The sequence below is a fragment of the Euleptes europaea genome, chromosome 16, assembly GCF_029931775.1.
Source record: "Euleptes europaea isolate rEulEur1 chromosome 16, rEulEur1.hap1, whole genome shotgun sequence".
NCBI classification, from domain to species: domain Eukaryota; kingdom Metazoa; phylum Chordata; class Lepidosauria; order Squamata; family Sphaerodactylidae; genus Euleptes; species Euleptes europaea.
This window is the reverse complement of record NC_079327.1, coordinates 9,223,530-9,246,253: the sequence shown is the minus strand read 5'-3', so window position 1 is coordinate 9,246,253 and position 22,724 is coordinate 9,223,530. Positions and strand designations below refer to the sequence as shown.

The window sequence follows — 22,724 nt, the reverse complement described above, 5'->3', positions numbered from 1 at the left end:
CAGAAAACAATGTGGTTTCCATCACGGCGGAGCACATCAGGGAGTACACAATCTCTAAGCCGACTGGCTGAGCCGTCAGACCTTAGACAAGGGGGAATGGTCCCTCAACAGATCCATTTTCCAGCAGGTAGCAAAGAGGTTCGTCCAGCCATCGGTGGACCTGTTCGCCTTTGAGCAGAATCACCTTCTTCCTTGCTTCTTCACGAGGTACTACCACCCCAAAGCAGAAGGAATGGATGCCCTGAAGTCTCCATGGCCTGAGGGTCTTCTTCTTTATGCCTTCCCACCATTCCCCATTTTACCGAAGGTAATGAGGAAGATCAGACAAGAGAGAGCTACGATCATCTTAATAGCCCCCTGCTGGGCAAGGAGACCATGGTTTCCCAGTCTCAAGGAGATGTCCATTCAGGAACTATGGGAACTGCCGCCGGTCCCAGACCTGCTGATCCAGGGACCACTCTTTCATCCAGACCCACAATGGCTTCACTTAACCACCTGGAAATTGAGCGGAATAACCTCCTAGGCCAAGGTTATGGTATCATAACCTTGGTATCATATGGTATCATATGGTATTCAATACCATGATTGAATCCAGAAAGCCATCTACTAGGAGAATTTATGACCTTTCATGGAAGGCCTTTGTTCTCTGGTGCAGACGTAAGAAGACTGATCCTTTGATCCCAGACGTCTCCAGAATTTTAGAATTTCTTCATGAGAGCGCAGAACAGGGTCTCATGGCTGCTATGTTGCACAGGCAGGTGGCGGCCATTTCCACAGTTATCACCTCAGTGGACAGTATCATTCCTTCCTTCCTTGGCCGTTCAGAGTCCCTATTTGTCTCCATAAATAACCCAAACCGTGGCCTCAAAATGTCTAGGTCGGCCATTAGTTGCGCCATCAGACAGTGCATCGCTGAAGCCTACAAGGCCAGTAAGATTCAGGTGCCAGCTGGCATTACTGCCCATTCTGTAAGGAGTGCAGCCACTTCGGCTGCCTTTGATAGGCAGGCCTCCGTGGAGGAAATTTGTCAGGTGGCCACCTGGGCATCAGTGTCCACCTTTACCAGACACTATAAAATAGACTCCATGGCCTCTTCTGATGCAGCCTTCGGCAGAAGGGTTCTGCAACACGTCGTGGAGGATTCCTAAGCCCACCAAGACTAATCAGCTCTTGGAGATCCCACAGTCTGCAAGATGCCTGTAGAGCCCAGAACGAGAACGGAGCCTTGTTTACTTACGTGAGGGCTCCTTCTGTTCTGGGATCGAAGGCATCTTCCCCGCCCAAGAGTATTTTACCTCCAGACGTTAGCAGTGTTTGGTAAATCATTTTTTTCTGATTCAGTTACACTATCAGATATGCAGTTTCAGCTTCTTCGTCCACCATCTTGTACCACAGAAGGAGTTCTTTCTCCTTAATGTTTTTTATAACGGTTCTTATCGTTCCTTGTGTTTTTTCAGCTTCTGTTATTAATACCTATAGTGTTGTTGGTCCTTGCACTTACCTGTCTCCTTTAGCTTGGTGAGTCTGAAAACTGGGATTGGGAGGTTTTCCCGCCCAGGAAGACAGGAAGTGAAACTTTTAGTCCTGCCTCCCTGGGCACGTGATGGTAAAACCCACAGTCTGCAAGATGTCTTCGATCCCAGAACAGAAGGAGCCCTCACGTAAGTAAACAAGGCTCCGTTCTCATAATGTGGCCAAAGTACGATAGCCTCAGTTTAGTCAATATTAACCGTGGTTAATGCTTACCAGGTTTCTTCCCATAATCGGAATATAAAACTGTGTTATCTGCTGTCAAGTGGATTGGTGAATTGCATGAAGGATGTGGCAACTTTTCTCCTTATAGTGTCAAGAAAAAAATGTTTCATTCATAGTAGATGAATAGCCAATGGCTGTTAAATCTAGGGAAAGGAAAGAAAAAAAAACGAAACCAGGGTTTCAAGTAATAACTCTTCTTAAGCGGCCATATATGCCTCCAGTTTTAAAACTCAGATGCACCAGTTCAGTCTCTCACAACAGATTAAAGGGAAATGGTTCAGAGAATCAAGGAATTTTTTTTGTCTAATATGGCATGCAGAGTGGGGAAAGGGGCCGTGTTGAATATGGGAGAACACTATAATACAGAGATTTCCTGCTCTCCTTGTAGTGTGTTGGAATATAGAAGTCATTCTCTGGTAATCTGTACTATGTTATTCCCTAACAAAGGTATATATGCTGATTGCATTGATTGAAATTGCCTGCTGATGTACCTTTGGAAACTGACTTGTTAATTACAAAGGATGACTTCATTTGTATTAAATATCAATAATTTGTCTGTACCTTTGAGAATACAGAGTGCCTTGTGGTTTTTAATCTCGTTTATCATTATGCAGAAATCCATCCCAGAAAATGAGAAAGCAAAAGGCCTTTGTACTTAAATCTTTATGGTTCACAATGCCACTTCACCTTGTAAGGATCCATTTTTTTATTTTGGACTATCTTCAGATGATTTCAAAGAGGAAAAAAAATAGTAGAATGAGTACCTTTATCATAGGCCCTTAACTGATTCTGTAAATCCTTCCTCTCAGACTGTGAGGGTGTCAAATCCACATATTTATTACAGAGAAGTGCAAAACTAGTGTTGAATATAAGTGCTTTTGGGACTTTTTTTGGAGCAGTATAGACTGACATTCTTTTTTTGTTGATTCTCCCCCCCCCCCTATTTAAAATCTTTTGCATGCCTGAGCCGTCTTTATCATATATTGTTTTCAGAGCCTGCGTTGAGTCCTTCTGTTAGGTGCGCACTAACTAAGCATAAGCACCGTTAGCACGTCTGAAGTAACAGCTGCTGCGTCTTTTTTGTTGCCGGGGTTCATGGTATAATTAGCTCTATATTTCACCAAATACAATTTTGCTCCCATGGCGGACAAAGCAGCGTGAAGAAAACATAAATAATTGAAGATTAGAGAAACAGAAGGCAAAGTTGAGGGTAGGTGGTTTGGCTGGGAAAAGGGGTTAAGGATAAAAGAAGGTCATCTCATTACGGAAAACAGCATTGTTGTAACGGCACATGTAAATGCAATTTATTTTATTTCCTGGTGATTAATGCAACAGAAACGATTCCCTACTATTTTCAGCCAAAGAACACCATTGGACCCAGAACATATATCTTAAGGAATATTTTATGCCTCATATGCTTTCAGTTAAAATAACTAAAATAAGTTATATTATCTGACTTTTACCAGGTCTAGCTCTACCACCATCTTCAAGTACTTGAAGGGCTGTCTTATAGAGGAGGGTGCCGAGTTGTTTTCTGTTGCCCCAGAAGGTCGGACCAGAACCAACGGGTTGAGATTAAATCAAAAGAGTTTCCGTCTAGACATTAGGAAGAATTTTCTAACCGTTACAGCGGGTCCTCAGTGGAACAGGCTTCCTCGGGAGATGGGAAGCTCTCCTTCCCTGGAGTTTAGATGGCCATCTGTCAGCAATGCTGATTCTATGACCTTAAGCAGATGATGAAAGGGAGGGTATCTTGGCTATCTTCTGGGTATAGAGTATGGACCACTGGGTATGTGTGGGGGAGGTAGTTTGGAATTTCCTGCATTGTGCAGGGGGTTGGACTAGATTACCCTGGTGAACCCTTCCAACTCTATGATTCTAGGGTGGTAGATCTTTGCTCCCGGACTGCCCAAAGGCCCGCACGTCGAAGAGGGCAGCCATTCTAGCACTCAGGAAGGTCAGAGGCAGAAAGAGAGTACTCTGTTTGCAAACTCTCACATCTTGTACAGTGAGCCTTGTCCAAGGTCACCAAAAGTCTGGTGGGTTGGATCCTGTGGACTTATTCTGCTAACAGTAGCAGCTACGTCTCACAATGGGAGGGGCTCTTCCACTAGTGTAAGAGCCTCTTGCGTCAAGGGAAGGCACGTTGTTCTGGAGCTAAGCACTGCTGTTAATGGAACAAATCCATAGGGCCCAGCCCTCTAACTGTGGTCATTCTCAAAGTGAGTGAAACTTTGGTTACTAGGACAGTTACCCCTATATCTGAAACATTATTTTGCAAAAAAATATTTTAGGAGGTGTCAGCCAACGGGTTGAAATTAAATAATGTTAAAAAATAAATAATTAAATAAATAAAAGAGTTTCCGTCTAGACATTAGGAATAATTTTCTAACAGAGCTGTTCCTTAGTGGAATAGGCTTCCTTGGGAGGTGGTGAGCTTCCCATCCCTGGAGGGTTTTTTAGATGGCCATCTGGCAGCAATTCTGATTCTATGACTTTAGGCAGATGATGAGAGGGAGGGCATCTTGGCCATCTTCTGGGCATGGAGTAGGGGTCACTGGTGGTGTGGGAGGGATGTAGTTGTGAATTTCCTGCATTGTGCAGGGGGTTGGACTAGATGACCCTGGTGGTCCCTTCCAACTCTATGATTCTATGTCACTTCTGATATAATGTGGAAATGGTGTCATCACACTGGGGGTGATTCTTTAGCATTCACCCAGAACTCTATGGCTTAACCATAGAGTTTTAGGCGAATACTAGAGTATCATCTTCAGTTTGCATGAGAAACAACATCATTACGCCAGGAATATAAATTGTGCCCCTCATTTTGCTGAGGAATGACAGCGGGCAATGAGAGCTGGGGGCGGGAGGTCTCCCACTGCTGGCTGGAAGTTGGCATACCTAGGAACAGATTATTCGTCTAGTCCTCTTGCACCATTCTGAATCCGAGAGAGTGTTACTGAAATTGCATCTGGATAATGTGGATTACATATACCATTTTAACCAGGGTGCAACGCAGTATAAAAAGCCAGAAAAGGATGGAGAGGGGTTTTATCCCTGCTGTGAACCTCGAGGTGTTGGGGAAGGGGATGGAAAATTCTTGCGGTGGTGTCCAGCACCATGAAACCACCATAAATGGTCTATCCCAAAGGACACAATCTCAAAGGACATTATTAACATGTCATCGACAACAGGATCAGTACTTCAGTTTTTGAGGAGGCAGTGATAGACTTCTTCTGAAAAAAACAAAACAGAAACAAAACTACACAACATACGTTAAGAGCTGAATAATTATAAGCAGGTATCCCATCTGCCATTCCTAAGGTCTTAGGAGCCAGCGTGTAGTGATTAAGTGCGTGGTGCCAGTGTGGTGTAGTGGTTAAGAGTGTTGGTTTGGAGCGGTGGACTCTGATCTGGAGAACCTGGTTTGATTCCCCACTCCTCATCATGAGCGGCAGAGGCTATCTGGTGAACCAGATTTGTTTCCCCGCTCCCACACATTAAGCCAGTTGGGTGACCTTGGGCAAGTCACAGCTCTGTTAGAGCTCTCTCAGCCCCACCTCCCTCACAGGGTGTCTGTTGTGGGGAGGGGAAGGGAAGGTGATTGTAAGCCGGTTTGAGTCTCCCTTAAGTGGTAGAGGAAGTCGGCATATAAAAACCAACTCCTTCTTCTTCTAGGAATGATGGTGGCTGAATAAAACTGTTTATCTAGATCCCTTTCAATTTGGCTTTCCTCCTGCATATGGTGCAGAAACTGGCTTGTTTACCCTGATGTATGATCTGTGCAGGTGTGCTGACAGGGGGATTGTGTCCCTGTTGATTCCCCCAACTCCTTTCCTCAACGAATTACATCTGGCTTTCATTTCGGGCCCTCCAGTGGCAGATAAAAACAGTTTTAAAAATGTGGAAGGCCTTTTGAAACCGAATTACAACCCTGGATTTAAATTGTAGACTCTATTGCTGTGAACTGTGTCTTAAGTTTCTGCCCATGTTTATTTGTAATTGTTGATATTTTCTGTACTCAAGCAGTTCTCAGAATTAGAGTCATAGAATCATAGAGTTGGAAGGGACCACCAGGGTCATCTAGTCCAACCCCTTGCACAATGCAGGTAATAACTACCCCCCCACACACGCACACACACAGTGACCTCTATGCCCAGCACAGAAATAAATAGAATAGAATAGAATAGAATAGAATAGAATAGGTGCTGTAATGATACAACCAGCCTGAGATATACTATTTTTAGTACCCATGCTTTGTGTTTTAAAAATATAAAATGTTACATTTCAAATGAATTTACAGGGTAATCCAAAACGTATATATTTGAAGTAAGTCCTATTGAGGTCAGTGAGACTTACTCCCTAGTAAGCGTGCAGCCTCAATGTAACTGAGAAGCAAAAATACACAATACTTTTTTCTTCTTCTTCTGAGGGAATAGTAGTGAATTGGTATTGCCTAAACATACTGGAAAGGAAATAGAGGGTTAGGTTTTCTTCTTGCTTAATAGGTGTAGAGGTTTGTAGTCTTAATAACGGTGTCTTCCTTTTTGTGGTGTGCCTTTCAGGCCTTCCCCCCTGCACCCAGTGCAATTCTGTGCAGAGTGACTCCAGTCTAAACCCATAGATTTCAATTAATTTGGACTGGAGTAGAGCTGCATAAGATTGTGCCATGCATGTCGTAATCAGGTATTGCTCTTCAGCCACTATTTTGAAATCCTCTTAGCATTCAGGTGGGATTCTGTTGCAAATTAACTGATGGATTTTTGACCTCATATGCATTACTCAAAAAGGCTCTGCTATGTTATGAAATAAACTCTTCCAATCCAAGTGACAGAAAGCAATAACTTTCTAATGTTGTTCTCATATTAGCATCTTTTATGGATGTCGACTGACCACAATATATTAGAACCATAATGCAGAACATGAGACGTTCCCTGGGGGCTCAGGCCAAAGGTCTCTGGGAGGTTCACAGGCAAGTGCATGAAGCAAATAGGCATCTCCCTTGGTTTGTCTCCAGAGTCCGACGTTCACAGATATATCACCTTGATTTGGCCATCACGGCTAATAGCTATTCATAACTAGCCTTGCTTTTCCACAATTCTAATTATCAGTACTGAAGATGTTACATCGCTTTTCTTGGCACGAGGATAGAGGGCCTCAGGATTAGATAAATGTGTAGGTTCATAGCTTGGGGTTGATGCTGGCTCCTGGCCTGGAGCTGTGTAGAGGTGGACTCTGATCTGGCGAGCCGGGTTTGATCCCCCACTCCTCCACATGAGCGGCGGAGGCTAATCTGGTGAACTGGGTTGGTTTCCCCACTTCTACACAAGCCAGCTGGGTGACCTTGGGCTAGTCATGCTCTCTCAGCCCCACCTACTTCACAGGGTGTCTGTTGTGGGGAGGGAAGGTGATTATAAGCTGGTTTGATTCTTCCTGAAGTGGTAGAGAAAGTCGGCATATAAAAACCAACTCTTCTTCTTGACAAATATAAATACTATTTTACAAATTGTTTCTAAGAAAGAAAGAAAGAAAGAAAGAAAGAAAGAAAGAAAGAAAGAAAGAAAGAAAGAAAGAAAGAAAGAAAGAAAGAAAGAAAGAAAGAAAGAAAGAAAGAATATGCTCATTGGAAATGTACAACTCATTTTGTTTTGTTTTTAAACCGTGCATAAATCATCTAGAACACAAAAATAATCAGTTTACAAGTTTTTTTCCCTTTTTAGCTATGCTTACAAATAGCATTTGTGCTCTCTCTTCTGAAATGTATATCATCCGCTAAAGCCAAGACTTATAAAAGCATTACCAATATTTTCTAATTAATATTTACTCTTTTCTAAAGCTATTATAAGAACACTTAATGCACAGACTAAAATGAGAGTTGACAATTGCAAATACAAACCAACCAACATCGTAATAAAATCAATACTTACATTTCCCTCGGGGGCACTATTTACTGTTTGCTGTGCCATTTCCTTAATGGAATAGCAGTTATGTTTGCAGAAACCTTGTAACTACCATCTTTATGTTTTAACTAAAAGCTGCTTTCTAGAAGTAGTTTGGGCAGGGGAAGGGTGGGGGAGGAACCCTCGAGTTACCCTCGAAAAAATTGCTGTAAGCATTTTGTAGCTTGTTCATACAATAGCCCAAAGACAAATGTAATTTTAACAGGTATCCCTCTGGATGCTCGATGCTGTGCATGAAACAAATTTCCCCTTGAACTGGCCATGATGATCCTGGTATGGTATCTTTGGAAACAAATATACTTCATTGGTTAATAAAGCACTGAGCATATATTTTCATGTGCTTGATTAATCTGATAGTTGTGATATCATGTGCGTAGGAAATGCATGCACTTCCTTTAACATGGCAAATGATAAAAATTCTCGAGGAAGCTAATCATTCGGACCCTATGACCGGTGAATGGAATAGACTCCTGCCGTGCCTTGTTCCATTTGTCAAACAGCCTTTATGTGGGGGGTGGGATGGGATTTCCATCAATTTCCTTTCCATCTGCAGCCCTCTTCTACCACGTCTCACACTATTCCTGCGGGCCTCCAATTCTCAGGAGTAGCTGGGGGGTTTCAAAGAGCTCCAGTGGAACACACACACATGAACACATGAAGCTGCCTTATACTGAATCAGATCCTTGGTCCATCAAAGTCAGTATTGTCTGCTCAGACCGGCAGCAGCTCTTCAGGGTCTCAGGCAGAGGTCTTTCACATCACCTACTTGCCTGGTCCCTTTCACTGGGGATTGAACCTGGGACCTTCTGCATGCCAAGCAGATGCTCTACCACTGAGCCACACTGAGTGCTCACAATGAGGAAGGTAGGAAAGATCTCTTTGGTGAACTCTGATTCAGAGTTCGGAGTTATACAAATCCAAATCATGATCACCAAGAAGAATCTTCACTGTTGAGACTGTCCAGGTAACTGTACAGTTTTCTTCAGTACGAAAAGAAGCAGGCTGGCTTACGGCAACCCCGTAGGGTTTTCAAGGCAAGAGATGATCAGAGGTGGTTTGCCATTGCCTTTCTCCGCCTCACTCCCATGGTATTCCTTAGAGGTCTCCCATCCAAATACTAGCCAGGGTTGAGGCTGAGAGTTTGTGATTGGCACAAGGTCACCCAGCAAGGTTCCATGGCAGAGTGGACATTTGAACCTGGGTTTCCCAGATCCCAGTCCGTCACCGCAACCACTACACCACACTGGCTCTCGTTGGTAAATTACAGAATGAAATCCTTCAACATGCCACTTAGTTGATTTATTTTGTTAAAATTATACCTGACCTTTTATTTCCAAAGCGTGATCCAAATATATCTAGCCAAATGCAAGAGGAAGATAAGATCCTTATGTAGCTCTCCACTATCAGCATGGGTCAGAGTACCGGGGTGGTGTTGCAGAGAATGGTCAACAGCCTAGGTTCATCAGATTTTTGTGTTCCCTCATAGCCTTTATACAGTACCTTGAAGTTGTTTCCCCACTAGGCTTGGTGAATATTTAACACCTTTCTAGATCAACAGATCCTTTGTACCAGGTGGCTACTCTGAAGAAGAAGACTTGGTTTTTATATGCCGACTTTCTCTACCACTTAAGGAAGAATCAAACCGGCTTACAATCACCTTCCCTTTCCCTCCCCACAACATACACCCTATGGGGTAGGTGGAGCTGAGAGAGCTCTAAGAGAGATGTGACTAGCCCAAGGTCACCCAGCTGGCTTCATGTGTAGGAGTGGGGACATTCGTTAATGTTCGGTCCAAACCACCCGGTAAGCAGTTCAAAGAAACTTATTTTGAAACAGGATATTGGAAGTGTTCTCCGTAGACCGATAAAAGTCGCTTTACCTAGTGAAGGTTATATGGGTGGGGGGGCAGAGACTGTGATAAAGCAGAGCTCTTGTCAACTCTACATATTTCTGTGTGTGTTAAGTGCCATCAAGTTGCTTCCGACTCATGGCGACCCTATGAATCAAAGTCCTCCAAAATGTCCAATCTTTGACAGCCTTGCTCAGATTGTGCAAATTGAGGGCCGTGGCTTCCTTTACAGAGTCAATCCATGTCTTGTTGGATCTCTCTTCCTCTTTTCCTGCTGCCCTCAACTTTTCCTAGCATGACTGTCTTCTCCAGTGACTCTTTTCTTCTCATAATGTGACCAAAATATGACAACCTCAGTTTAGTCATTTTAGCTTCTAGGGTCAGTTCAGGCTTGATCTGATCTATAACCCACTGATTTGTTTTTTTGGCAGTCCGCAGTATGCGTAACACTCTCCTCCAACACCACATTTCAAAGGAGTCTACTCTCTTCCTATCAGCTTTCTTCATCTTTAATAAACAACAAAACCGTTGCTTAGGTCCCCCCCCCCCGCAAATTAAAGTAAAACTCCGAGCTTCTTTGTGATCCCTCTTGAAGAGCTGATTGTCAAGAACGAGAGTCACGTTATTTATATATACATGTATATCGAAAAAGAGGAACACAAAACGGTTCCCAGTCATGTTATTATATACAGAACACAACACCTTTCAGGCTTCAGCTTTATGTCAAACGCTCTGAATAGTCCTGCTTTACCTACCGAATGTAATTGATACAGAATCATTGCTATACAACAGCTGCAATAACAAGGTGTTGATACTTTTACTTTAATCTCCATCCCTCTTGCCAGTTTATTACGTTTTGAATTTATGCTTTTTGTAGATCTGTGAGCTATCTTTCTTATGGAAATTAATCTTTTTTTAGAAGATCCGTGCTCTCATTTTCAAACACTAATACATGCATTCAAGTATCCCATTATTCAAGACCAGCTGGCTTTTTATCTAGTGATATTTACTTCAAAAAGCCAAGCTAAATGCTATCATAGATTAATTCTAAGGGCACAGGAGAGAGTGGGGTGTTTTTTTTTTTTTTTTGGGGAGGAAAAGAGATTTGGTAATTACTTAGAATATTGAAATAAAATCAAAGAACATGTCAAAAATGCGTTATCTAATCTGTCATAATGGAAGACAAAAAGAGGGAGAAGAGATGTAATTCGTCGAATTGAGCATTCTGTGCAGATTGTGTGGGTGGAAATCCCCTGCCAAGAATCCCCCTCCCATTGTCAAAACCTCCATAAAGACTTATAGTGCAGTCCTAAGAAGCATTGCACTCTTCTAAGCCTATTAACTTAAATAGACTTAGAAAGGTATAACTCTGCTTAGGTTTTCACTGTAAGTGCTGTCAGACAAACTCTGACTTTATTTGTGTATATGTGAGCATGGAATTCTGAAATGTCTCTCTCTCTCTCTCTGGTCGTTTATGCATGGGAGTTTTACCTGAGGTTCGTTGCTCACTGGACCCACACTTTCCTGTTGGGAATCTATGCACCAGCAGTCTCCAAGCTCAAATCAGGAAGTACCTGAATCCCCGTCCCCAGAAATGCTGCTTTGTAATTAGCTGTAGTGAGAGAAAAGTTCCCTCCCCGCTAAACCCAATGGCCACATAAAAAAGCATTTTAAGAAAAACAAAAACAAAAAAAGAGCAATCTAAAAAGAAGAGGGTTAAAAAGCATTTCTGCTGCTCAGAAAGAGCTCCCAGGAAGCATTTGAATCCCTGCTTCTTTACACGCTGCTTTGTAATTCGCTGTTAGCTAAACTAAGCTTGCGGATCCTGCACTTGTTGTTTTTTACCACCTTGGGGACCCTAATAGGGTGGAAAGGTGGCATAAACATATTTTAAATAAATACATAAATGTTATTTATCGTTATGTATTTAATTGTAAAGGCCAGGGCAAATTGTCTACTTTTAAAAGTTGCAGGCTATACAAATGTTTTGTAAAATATTATAATTGTTTAGTTTTGGCATTGTATTTCGTTAACGTGGCTAGTTGTCACACCAACAAGCAACAAGATCCAGTGTGGTGTAGTGGTTAAGAGTGGTGGTTTGGAGCGATGGACTCTGATCTGGAGAACCTGGTTTGATTCCCCACTCCTCCACATGAGCAGTGGAGGCTAATCTGGTGAACTGGATTTGTTTCCCCACTCCTACACACAAAGCAAGCTGGGTGACCTTGGGCAAGTTACAGCTCTGTTAGAGCTCTCTCAGCCCCACCTACCTCACAGGGTGCCTGTTGTGGGGAGGGGAAGGGAAAGTTGATTGTAAGCTGGTTTGAGTCTCTCTTAAGTGGTAGAGAAAGTCGGCATATAAAAACCAACTCTTCTTCTTCTTCTTCTTCTTCGGAGTAGCCACCTGGTACAAAGTATTCGTTGATCTAGAAAGGTGTTAAATATTCACCAAGCCTCCTCCTCCTTTTCCTCCTCCTCCTCCTCTGACAGTGCAATCCTATGCAGAGTTATGCTAGCCTAAGCCTATCAAAACATGGGTTTAGACTAGATTAATGTGGTATAGGACTGCTTTGTTGGTATGATTGTTAGGATTCACTTGTGTGTATCTGAAAAAGTGGCAGATGTCATTCACAACATTCATCTGATTTTTTGTTTTTCCATTCTCATTTGAATGTTGACATACGCCAAATTATGAACATTTTTTTCTGAATTTTCTGTTCTATCTGTTCACATAGATTGTGTATGTGCATAACTATAATCCCAGCACGGAAGCAGTGAAATTTCAAAAAGGATACTCTCCGCTGCAATTTCTTACATAAATCAAACTGGAAATAAGACACATTTTACAATTCAATTTAAGATCCCACTGAGACAATAATGTTGCAAGCTGTGCATTTTGCAAAGTAATATAGTAATGTCTAGTTTGCATTTTTTAAAAACCAAATTAATCACACTTTATTGAATATGTTGAAGCAAACCTAAAATTCATCTATTATTAAAAAATCCTGTGCAACAAACACAAACTATATTTTATACATAAAGGACAAACTCATTTATTCATTAGGATAAAACACTTGGAGTTTGCATTTTGTAACTATGAAAGAAATGACATTTGCTACCTCTAGTAGTTTGAATATTTAAAAGCACTCTATACAAAATAGACTGCTTGAAAAATTGTTCTACTAATGTACAATGTTGGCGGCCCGACAGACTGATGGAATCGAGCGGCAGCAAAGACAGGAATCTCTTCCCCCGATGTGGTTAAGGAGGACTACAGTCAGTGTCACTTGTTGGAACTGAAACAATGGTTGCAAATCTGATATGTGTCCAGATTAACAGACCAGTAGGGTTGCCAACTTCCCAGTAGGTCCTGGAGTTCGACTGAAAGTACGACCGGTTTCCAGACTACCAAGATCAGGTGTGTAGGTGATAAGTGCCGTCAAGTCACTTCCGACTCATGGCGACCCTATGAATCAAAGTCCTCCAAAAGGTCGTATCCTTGACAGCCTTGCCCAGATCTTGCAAAGTGAGGGCTGTGGCTTCCTTGATTGAGTCAACCCATCTCTTGTTGGGTCTTCCTCTTTTCCTGCTGCTCTCAACTTTTCCTAGCATGACTGCCTTTTCCAGTGACTCTTGCCTTCTCATAATGTGACCAAAGTACAACAACCTCAGTTTAGTCATTTTAGTTTCTAGGGTCAGTTCAGACTTGATTTGATCCCACTGGTTTGATTTATAACCCACTGGTTTGTTTGTTTTTTGGCAATCCATGGTATCCGTAACACTCTCCTCCGACACCACATTTCAAAGGAATCTACTTTCTCCCTATCAGCTTTCTTCATCATCCAGCTTTCACACCCATACATAGTAATAGGGAATACGATGGCCTGAATTAACTTGATCCTGGTGGCCAGTGACACATTCTTACACTTCAGAAAATGGCTGTTTTGGAGGATGAACTCTATGGCATTATACCCTGCTGAAGTCCCTCCTCTCTCCGCACTCTAGCCTCAGTAGGCAGCGCTCTGAAATCCCCTGGAAATTCCCAAGTTGGCAACCTTATTGACAAGCTCACCTGACCGTGCACACCAGCTGTCTGCACTGATTACTTTCACCGAATATTCAAATGGGCATTCTCGTACGCATTCTGGAGTGGCTACAAATAAACAGGGCATGGCGTACTCAATTGGAACCAGTAGAATAAGTTATTAGTCATTAACTCGTGTCTTATTTCCTTCCATAAGATTTATCTGCAATGGGGTTATAATGGCTGCATCAAAAGGAGTATTGTGCCTAGATCAAGGGAAGTAATACTACCCCTGTATTCTGCATTGGTCAGACCTCACTTGGAATACAGTGTCCAGGTTTGGACTCCACAATTTAAGAAGGATGTTGACAAGTTGGAGCGTGTCCAGAGGAGGGCGACCAGAATGGTCAGAGGTCCGGAATCCATGCCCCATGAGGAGAGACTTAAGGAGCTGGGTTTGTTTAGTCTGGAGAAGAGAAGGTTAAGGGGTGACATGATAGCCATGTTTAAATATTTGAAGGGATGCCATGTTAATGAGGGAACTAGGTTGTTCTCTGTTTCTTCAGAGACTAGGACACGGAGTAATGGATTTAAACTAAGAGAAAAACGATTCCACCTAAACATTAGGAAGAACTTTCTGACGGTGAGGGCGGTTCGATGGAATGCACTGCCTGGGGAGGGGGTGGAGTCCCCGTCTTCGGAGGTCTTTAAGCAGAGGTTGGATGGGCATCTGTTGAGAGCACTTTGATTATAGGATCCTGCATGATGGGGGGTTGGACTGAATGGCCCTTGTGGTCTCTTCCAACCTTGTGTGATTCTGTGATTTTGAATTGATATAGAATACAGGTGGATTATCCCTTATCCAGCCATCCCATATCCAGGGCTGGTGCCAGTCATTTTTGCACCCTAGGCAAGGCTAAGTACTTGTGTACCCCCCCATTGCTAACCAATTTGCAAAAAATAGATGTCTTGTAGAAAAATAAAAGCACAAAACTTTTTATAAGACGTTATAATTAATTATGTTTCATAGCACTGTTGTGGTACTTATCTTAAAATAAAATAAATATATATATAAATTGTCAGTTGCATTTTCCCCCAGAAACTAATCTGTTTAAAACGGTGCCCCTCAGGCCAGTTCTGCGCCCCTCTGAGATCTGAGCCCTAGGCAGCCACCTAGTTCGCCTAATGGTAGCACCAGCCCTGCCCATATCCAGACTGATACAAAAACCAGACCCTTCGAGTCAGCATGCAGGTAGATCCATGCTACCTACTTTCACTGTTTTCTCTCACCTAAAAAATAAAATATAGTGTACACTTTCCCCCCAGTTTTGATTTTTTGTTTTTAAAAAGGGGGTTTTAAGCCTTGCAGGAGCTGGGAAACCTGTCTGGGAAACCTCCCCAGCCACACCAAAGCTCAGGAATGAGCTCTGTGGTGGCATTCTCCTTAGAAATATTTCTAATGCATGGTTTCTAGTATAATCATGCTGAATATTAAGTGGGACCTTTAATCGGAAGTTCTCGTCATGCTTTGGAGGGGTGCAGCCTCTCTTCCATATGGTACCTAGTTTCAGACGGTTAAGACTTTGTCACAAGGAGATAAAGAAGCTTGCACATCAACATTTTAAGGAAGGAGAACCAACTGTTAGATTCAGATGATTATACTAAAGAGACCCTGCTGTTTGTGGAAGGGCCAAAATGATTAACTTTTAGCAGATGGATTGTGGGCATTTTCTAAATGGAGCATAATCGCATAAATAATATAGTATGAACACAAAGGGCCATGCAGCCATCAAGGCTCAGAGAAGTGACTCCAAATGGCTCAAACCGTTACCTGCTAGAACTTCTTGGTGAAAAAGAGTGTTCCAGTAGTAATTTTAAAAAATGTGTGAGAACCAAGTAGATATTATGAAAAAAACATTGGGTTCACAGCCTCCTTTCCCCCCCTATAATACTAACACAGGGTCAGGGAAGAAGAAGAGTTGGTTTTTATACCCCGCTTTTCTCTACTTTTAAGGAGTCTCAAAGCGGCTTACAATCACCTTCTCTTCCCCTCACCACAACAGACACCTTGTGAGTAGGTGGGACTGAGAGAGTTCTGAGAGAACTGTGACTACCCCAAGGTCACCCAGCAGGCTTCATGTGGAGAAGTGGGGAATCAGACCTGGTTCACCAGATTAGAGTCCGCCACTCATGTGGAGGACTGCAGCATACAAACCCGGTTCTCCAGCTTAGAATCCGCCGCTTGTGGGGGAGTAGAGAATCTAACCCGGTTCACCAGATTAGTGTCCACCGCTCATGTGGAAGAGTGGGGAATCAAACCCGGTTCACCAGATTAGAGTCTGCCGCTCATGTGGAGGAGTGGGGAATCAAACCTGGTTCTCCAGATTAGAGTCCACCACCCTTAACCACTATACCACACTGACTCGCAAGCATGTAGAAGCATCTGGCAAGAGAGAACTGGCAGACCAGAGAAGGTGATTCTTCTCTGCAGATACCCCCTACTGTAATTTTTAAATGTCTTTCCCCCCAACTCGGAAACCAAAATCAAGTCATACTGTGTGTGTGTGTGGGGGGGGGGATCCTGCCCTTTAATCATGCCCTGTAAGCTCCCCACATTTCATATGACCAAGACCACATGTTTGATGAGGCAACCTCTAGTTCCACCCTAGCGATCAGACAGTTATGGAAGGTTTCCATGATGGATCCAATTTAGCAGATTGGCCGATGTCTAGGATCAAGCCCCAATGCCATGCCAATGCCTGTTGCTGTACCCAATAAAGTTGTGGCCATTTCCATCTAGCAGCTGCCTTCTGTGTCTTCAGTTGCATGCCAGGGGTCAATGATTGTAATAAGGCTGAGGGTTGGAGTTGCGTGTGGGGGAAGGGAGGAATCTGGGTCAGGTAGCTGGTTCTCGATACTCCCTAATTAAGTGCTAGGTTAGCAAACGTGAAGCTGCCTTACACTGAATCATCCCATTGGTCTGTCAAGGTCAGTATTGTCTGCTCTCATTGGTGGGAGCTTCGTGGGTCCTCAGTAGAGATCTTTCACCTCCTACACCACTGCTGCTTCCCTGGCGGCGTATATCCAGTCGAGATACACCTGCAAAATCATGGCGCAGCCCTGTGGAACTCTATGGAAAGTTCCACAGGGGTGGGTTTTTTTTTTTTGCCAAAAATTAGCGGAGAGGCCATGGCTAGCTTCTGCTTGGCCTGCAGAAGGTCCCAGGTTCAATCCCCGGCATCTCCAGTTAAAGGGACTAAGCAAGTAGGTGATATGAAAGACCCTCTGCCTGAGACCCTGGAGAGCCGCTGCCGGTCTGAGTAGACACTACTGACTTTGATGGAACCGAGGGTCTGATTCAGTAGAAGGCAGCTTCATGTGTTCATGAACTTTTTAGTTCTTTTTTCACCTTGCTGTGGTGGCAGCAAGCTGCTCTGGAGACAGTGTGGTGGCGATGCCTCCAGATGCCGCCTCACCATCCCACCCCTTAGGAATGGGCCACCCGACTTGAAGGTGGAATTTCTTGGATAATCCCTTGAAAAGATGCCTGAATATTAAGCCCACTCAACACATTATTATTTTTTGTTCCTGTATCCTAGCAAGGATCCGAAAACATATCACAGGACAGGAAGGAGGGAAGAGACCTTGCGTTGGTGTTTTTCACTTAAGCAAGGATACATTTCTCCAATGTTATATAAAAACCATGTGTTACTTTATTCTTGGTGCATAATCTTAAAGTATTAAATACGGCGTAAATGGAGAAAATAATCATTGGATGAATCATGTTCAATACTTACCTTCATTCTGATACCCATATGATTTTAGAAAGTGTTAATGTAAGTTTCCTTCCTTTTTCGTCTTCGTAGCCATGCTCAAGACTTATGTTTTGACGTTTCCATCAGTGGCTGTCAACTCTTTGAAATAGGCTTAAGAGCTTGGACACCTGATATCCCTGGGTGCCTTAGTGCACCCTCTTAGAAGCTATTTGCTTTAGATCGAACGGAAATTAGGGTTTTTTAAAAAACATAAATTAATTTAATTATGCAGAATGTTCCAGTTTCAGCAGAATACTTTCTTTTGCAAACGTCGACGGGACGTTTTGTATACATTCAAGCAGTACGTCAAGAGGTCCAGCTTCACAGAACTATAGCATTCAACCCGAAGCATTGCTACGAAGGAAAGTGCTGTTACCACTGCTGTAGTGAATATGTAGTGCAGATTCTAAACCAGCTCATTTCTCTATAATAATGTGTTAGAACTTCTAGCTCTGACCTGAATAGCCCAGGCTAGCCTGATCTCATCAGATCCTGAAGGTAACCAGGGGCGGCCCTGGTTAGTACTTGGATGGGAGACCTCCAAGGAAGTCCAGGGTCGCTACACAGAGGCAGGCAACGGCAAACCACCTCTGTTTGTCCCTTGCCTTGAAAGCCCTACTGGGTCGCCATAAGTCAGCTGCAACTTGAACACATGAAGCTGCCTTATATTGAATCAGACCCTTAGTCCATCAAAGTCAGTAGTGTCTGCTCAGACCGGCAGCGGCTCTCCAGGGACTCAGGCAGAGGTCTTTCACATCACCTACTTGCCTAGTCCCTTTAACTGGAGATGCCAGGGATTGAGCCTGGGATCTTCTGCAAGCCAAGCAGATGCTCTACCACTGAGCCACAGCCCCTCCCTTTATGGCCATTTACTCACATAGAAAGTCGAAGAAAAAGGAGAAGGAGGAGGAGGAGTTGTTTTTTGTATGCCGACTTTCTCTACCACTTAAGGGAGACTCAAACCGGCTTACAATCACCTTCCCTTCCCCTCCTTAGAGCTATCCATTGGTTCCTACCTATTGGAGCTACTTCAGTAGGCTTAAGAGTGCTTAAGTTTGTATTGGCTTGTGGCATTACACCTACGTCCACCCTGAAACATGTTTGAAAAGCCACTGGCTGTGGGAGTTTAATTGTGTTGTCATCTCAGCTCTGTGGTTGATTTTATGACAAGCCTGCTTGTTCATGATGGGCACACACCTAGAATCATAGAGTTGGAAGGGACCACCAGGGTCATCTAGTCCAACCCCCTGCACAATGCAGGAAATTCACAACTACCTCCCCTCCAACACCCCCAGTGACCCCTACTCCATGCCCAGAAGATGCCCTCCCTCTCATGATCTGCCTAAGGTCATAGAATCAGCATTGCTGACAGATGGCCATCCAACCTCTTCTTAAAAACCTCCAGGGAAGGAGAGCTTACCACCTCCCAAGGGAGCTAGTTCCTCTAAGGAACCGCTGTATCTGTTAGAAAATTCTTCCTAATGTCTAGATGGAAACTCTTTTGATTTAATTTCAACCCGTTGGTTCTGGTCCGACCAGGTAGTCGCCATGCTGGCAACCTGCCATTCATCTTCTCCTCGTGCACGTAGCACGCCTCCTTATTTCAGAAGCCTCGAATGAAACTCCCAAGTTGTGGCATCTCTAGTGCAGGTGTCTCACCAAACTGGAATTTATTTCTTCCCAACAACCTGAGATTCTGAACTGGGCCGGCTGCCTTTTTTTGACCATCGTGGCAAATCTGAGTTTTATTTCAGGATACCACATTCTGTTTGTGGTCAGAGGATAGAGACTAGGGTGGGAGAATTGCAACAATCCAGGTTTGTGCCCATTCTAAACAGTTTTTCATAACATCTGAATGCAGCCTACATGGGTTGGTAGTAGTATTTTCAAGGTGCTTCCATATACCAATAGAGGTAAAGTAACAAATAGTAAACCAGTGAAGGATTAATTTAATTGAGAAATGAACCTGAGAGGTTTATTGCCATTTTCTGACTTCTATCTGGTTCTTTGAAAGCTTTCTGTAAAACATCTGTGGTTGAAAAACAAAACAAAACCCTACGAGAGCAAGAGATTCAACACAGATAAAAGGAAGTATTTCTTCAAACAACACATAGTTAAATTGTGGAACTCCCTGCCCCAGGATGTGGTGATGGCTTCCAACTTGGAAGGCTTTAAGAGGAGAGTGGACATGTTAATGGAGGAGAGGATAACTGTCCAGGAGAGAATAAGTGTCCAGGATAACTGGGCACTTACGCCATCGCGGGGTCACGTCGGGTCCTAAGCTGACCCCCCCTTTCAGGAATACATAGTATATTTAAGAGCTTGCTTATCTCACACACAACTATCATGTATGCTGCCACTTTAAACAATTCACACATTTTCAAAGCATTATATTTTAAAAGTTTGACAGCACAAACCATCCAATTCCCCAAATTCCTTGCTGCATATAAAGCAAAGTCTTTTCTAGCCCAATTTATTTGCAATAAGTTACTAGGGTATTAGCGAGAATTAACATTGAAAAATGATTGTTGTAGCATGTTCATCTTTTTCACAGATGGTGATTAAGCATTCAAACTATATAACTGGCAAAATGAAATACAATAATATAATTTCTTGGGCTAACAATAAACTCATAATGTTATACTATATGATACAATATGATACTGTAGGCTGATAATGTAATAAAATATTTCCAGTTCCCAATTTCCAAAACTAATTTGACAGTTGCAAAAGTAATTAACCTGACATCCTTGGTTGCAATCTGACCTTGCTGCAAATTTGGAATTATCCTGTATCTCAACAATATATATTCCTTGCCCACATGAAGCAATGGTGGTTCTTGAGTTAGGGAAATACTCTAGTTCTCTCCCAACACAAGGATCGCAGGTCTTTGCTAACCACCCCAGCTTGCCTGAACCACATAATACACCAGTTATTCATCCTCTCCAACAGAGCCACCCTCTGCCTAATGGTAGTGGTTGACATATTTCGACGTTAATACTCAAGAGTCTTTCAAATTAGTGCATCTGAGGTTTACAGACTGCTACAAAAAATGGGGCTTTTTAAAAGTAAAGTAAAGGTCCCCTGTGCAAGCACCGGGTCATTCCTGACCCATGGGGTGACGTCACATCCCGACGTTTCCTAGGCAGACTTTGTTTATGGGGTGGTATACTAGTGCCTTCCCTAGTCATCTTCCCTTTACCCCCAGAAAGCTGGGTACTCATTGTACCGACCTCGGAAGGATGGAAGGCTGAGTCAACCTTGAGCCAGCTACTTGAAACCGACTTCCGTCGGGATTGAACTCAGATCGTGAGCAGAGCTTGGACTGTAGTACTGCAGCTTACCACTCTGAGCCACGGGGCTCCTGTAGTGGTATACAATTAAAATTATATAATTGAGACTGGGAAGGGCAGCCATAAAGGAGCTAGAAAAGATTCTTAAGTGTAAGGAAGTGTCACTGGCAACCAAGATCAAGTTAATTCATGCCATCGTATCAAGTTAATTCATCGTATTCCCTATTATTATGTATGGGTGTGTAAACTGGACAATGAAGAAAGCTAATAGGAAGAAAGTACATTCCTTGGAAACGTGGTCTGGAGGAGAGGGCTATGGATACCGTGGACTGCAAAAAAAAAAAAACAAATCAGTGGGTTATAGATCAAATCAAGCCTAAACTGACCCTAGAAGCTAAAATGACTAAACTGAGGCTGTCCTACTTTGATCACATTATGAAAAGACAAGAGTCACTGGAAAAGACAATCATGCTAGGAAAAGTTGAAGGCAGCAGGAAAAGAGGAAGACCCAACAAGAGATAGATTGACTCTATAAAGGAAGCCACAGCCCTCAGTTTGCAAGATCTGAGCAAGGCTGTCAAAGATAGGACATTTTGTAGGACTTTCATTCATAGGGTCACCATGAGTCGGAAGCAACTTGATGGCACTTAACACACACACGTATATAAATAAATAGGCCGCCACAGTATAATGGTTCATATAGGAACAGCCTGACTTTTAATAATTTTACCGACAATGATGATCATATTGGATTGTATCCAAAGGAACAGTTAATGGAAAGAATGGCAAAGGAGATCTTTCCCCAACTTCCCGATTCCCCAAGCAACCTGCTATTTGCACTGAAAATCCACCTGAACCCCACTACAGCACCATTCACTGCAATGGTGAGGGAGAATCCGGGAGAATAGTTTCCTTGGTTGCATATCATACTATAACAGTAATATAACAATATGTTTACTTGTAAGCAGAACATTTTGTGCAAAACCATGATTGGTTAAAACATTTCTGTTACCTGGTGGATAGTTAAATTGTTTTTGCTTAATATGACCAATGTTTATCACAGTCTACATTTTTTCTTTCTTTCCATTTTCCTCTTTCCCCAGGCCTGGAGCTCCCTTTTATGATGATGCCTCACCCGCTCATCCCGGTCAGCCTGCCTCCTGCCTCCGTCACGATGGCGATGAGTCAGATGAACCACCTTAGCACCATTGCGAACATGGCCGCCGCAGCACAAGTACAGAGCCCTCCCTCAAGAGTTGAGACATCTGTTATTAAGGTGACTCCACTTAAAATAATAATGATGATGATGATGATTGATGATGATGATAATGTCACAAGTAGTTTCAATGTCTAAGTCAACAATCTTTTCTCAGGCATACATTTCCACCATCAATAAAAAAGGATTCTCTGACTGTAATAAATTACATCACTTGGGAAAATGATTGAATTGTATACAGTGGACAATCCAGCACTTGTAAATCCAGTTGTTCTCTCTCAGGCTTCTGAGAGACAGCATGGTGTAGAGTTTAGGAGTGGTGGACTCTAATCTGGACAACCGGGTTTGATTGCCCGCTCCTCCACGTGAGCAGTGGACTCTAATCTGGTGAACCGGGTTGGTTTCCCCACTCCTCCACATGAAGCCAGCTGGGTGACCTTGGGCCAGTCACAGTTCTCTTAGAGCTCTCTCAGCCCCACCTACCTCACAGGGTGTCTGCTGTGGGGAAAGAAAGGGAAGGAGATTGTAAGCCTGTCTGAGACTCCTTAAAGGTAGTGAAAATCGGGGTATAAAAACCAACTCTTCTTCTTCTTCTTCTTCTTCTTCTTTGTGTTCGAGCCTTTTCCTGAATTTATCACAACTAGCTATCATTACCCTGAACATCTCTGTCTACCCAGGAAACAATCAGGCTCCACTATTAGGGTTGCCAACCTCCAGGTGGTGTCTGGAGATCTCTTGCTATTACAGCTGATTTACAGGTGACAGAGATCAGTTCACCTGGGAAAAATGGCTGGTTTGGAAGGTGGACTTTA

General features: G+C 43.1%; 1 protein-coding gene across 3 annotated transcripts in view; it reads left to right on the top strand.

Annotated features, from left to right (window-relative positions):
• The window catches only part of DACH1 (dachshund family transcription factor 1), a 399,681-nt gene that overhangs the window by 254,234 nt on the left and 122,723 nt on the right, over window positions 1-22,724 (top strand). For all 3 annotated transcript variants that reach the window (XM_056861977.1, XM_056861976.1, XM_056861975.1), the window contains one exon: window positions 21,800-21,972. In XM_056861977.1, coding sequence (XP_056717955.1) covers window positions 21,800-21,972 — 173 coding nt within the window. The remainder of the gene's footprint in view (window positions 1-21,799; window positions 21,973-22,724) is intronic.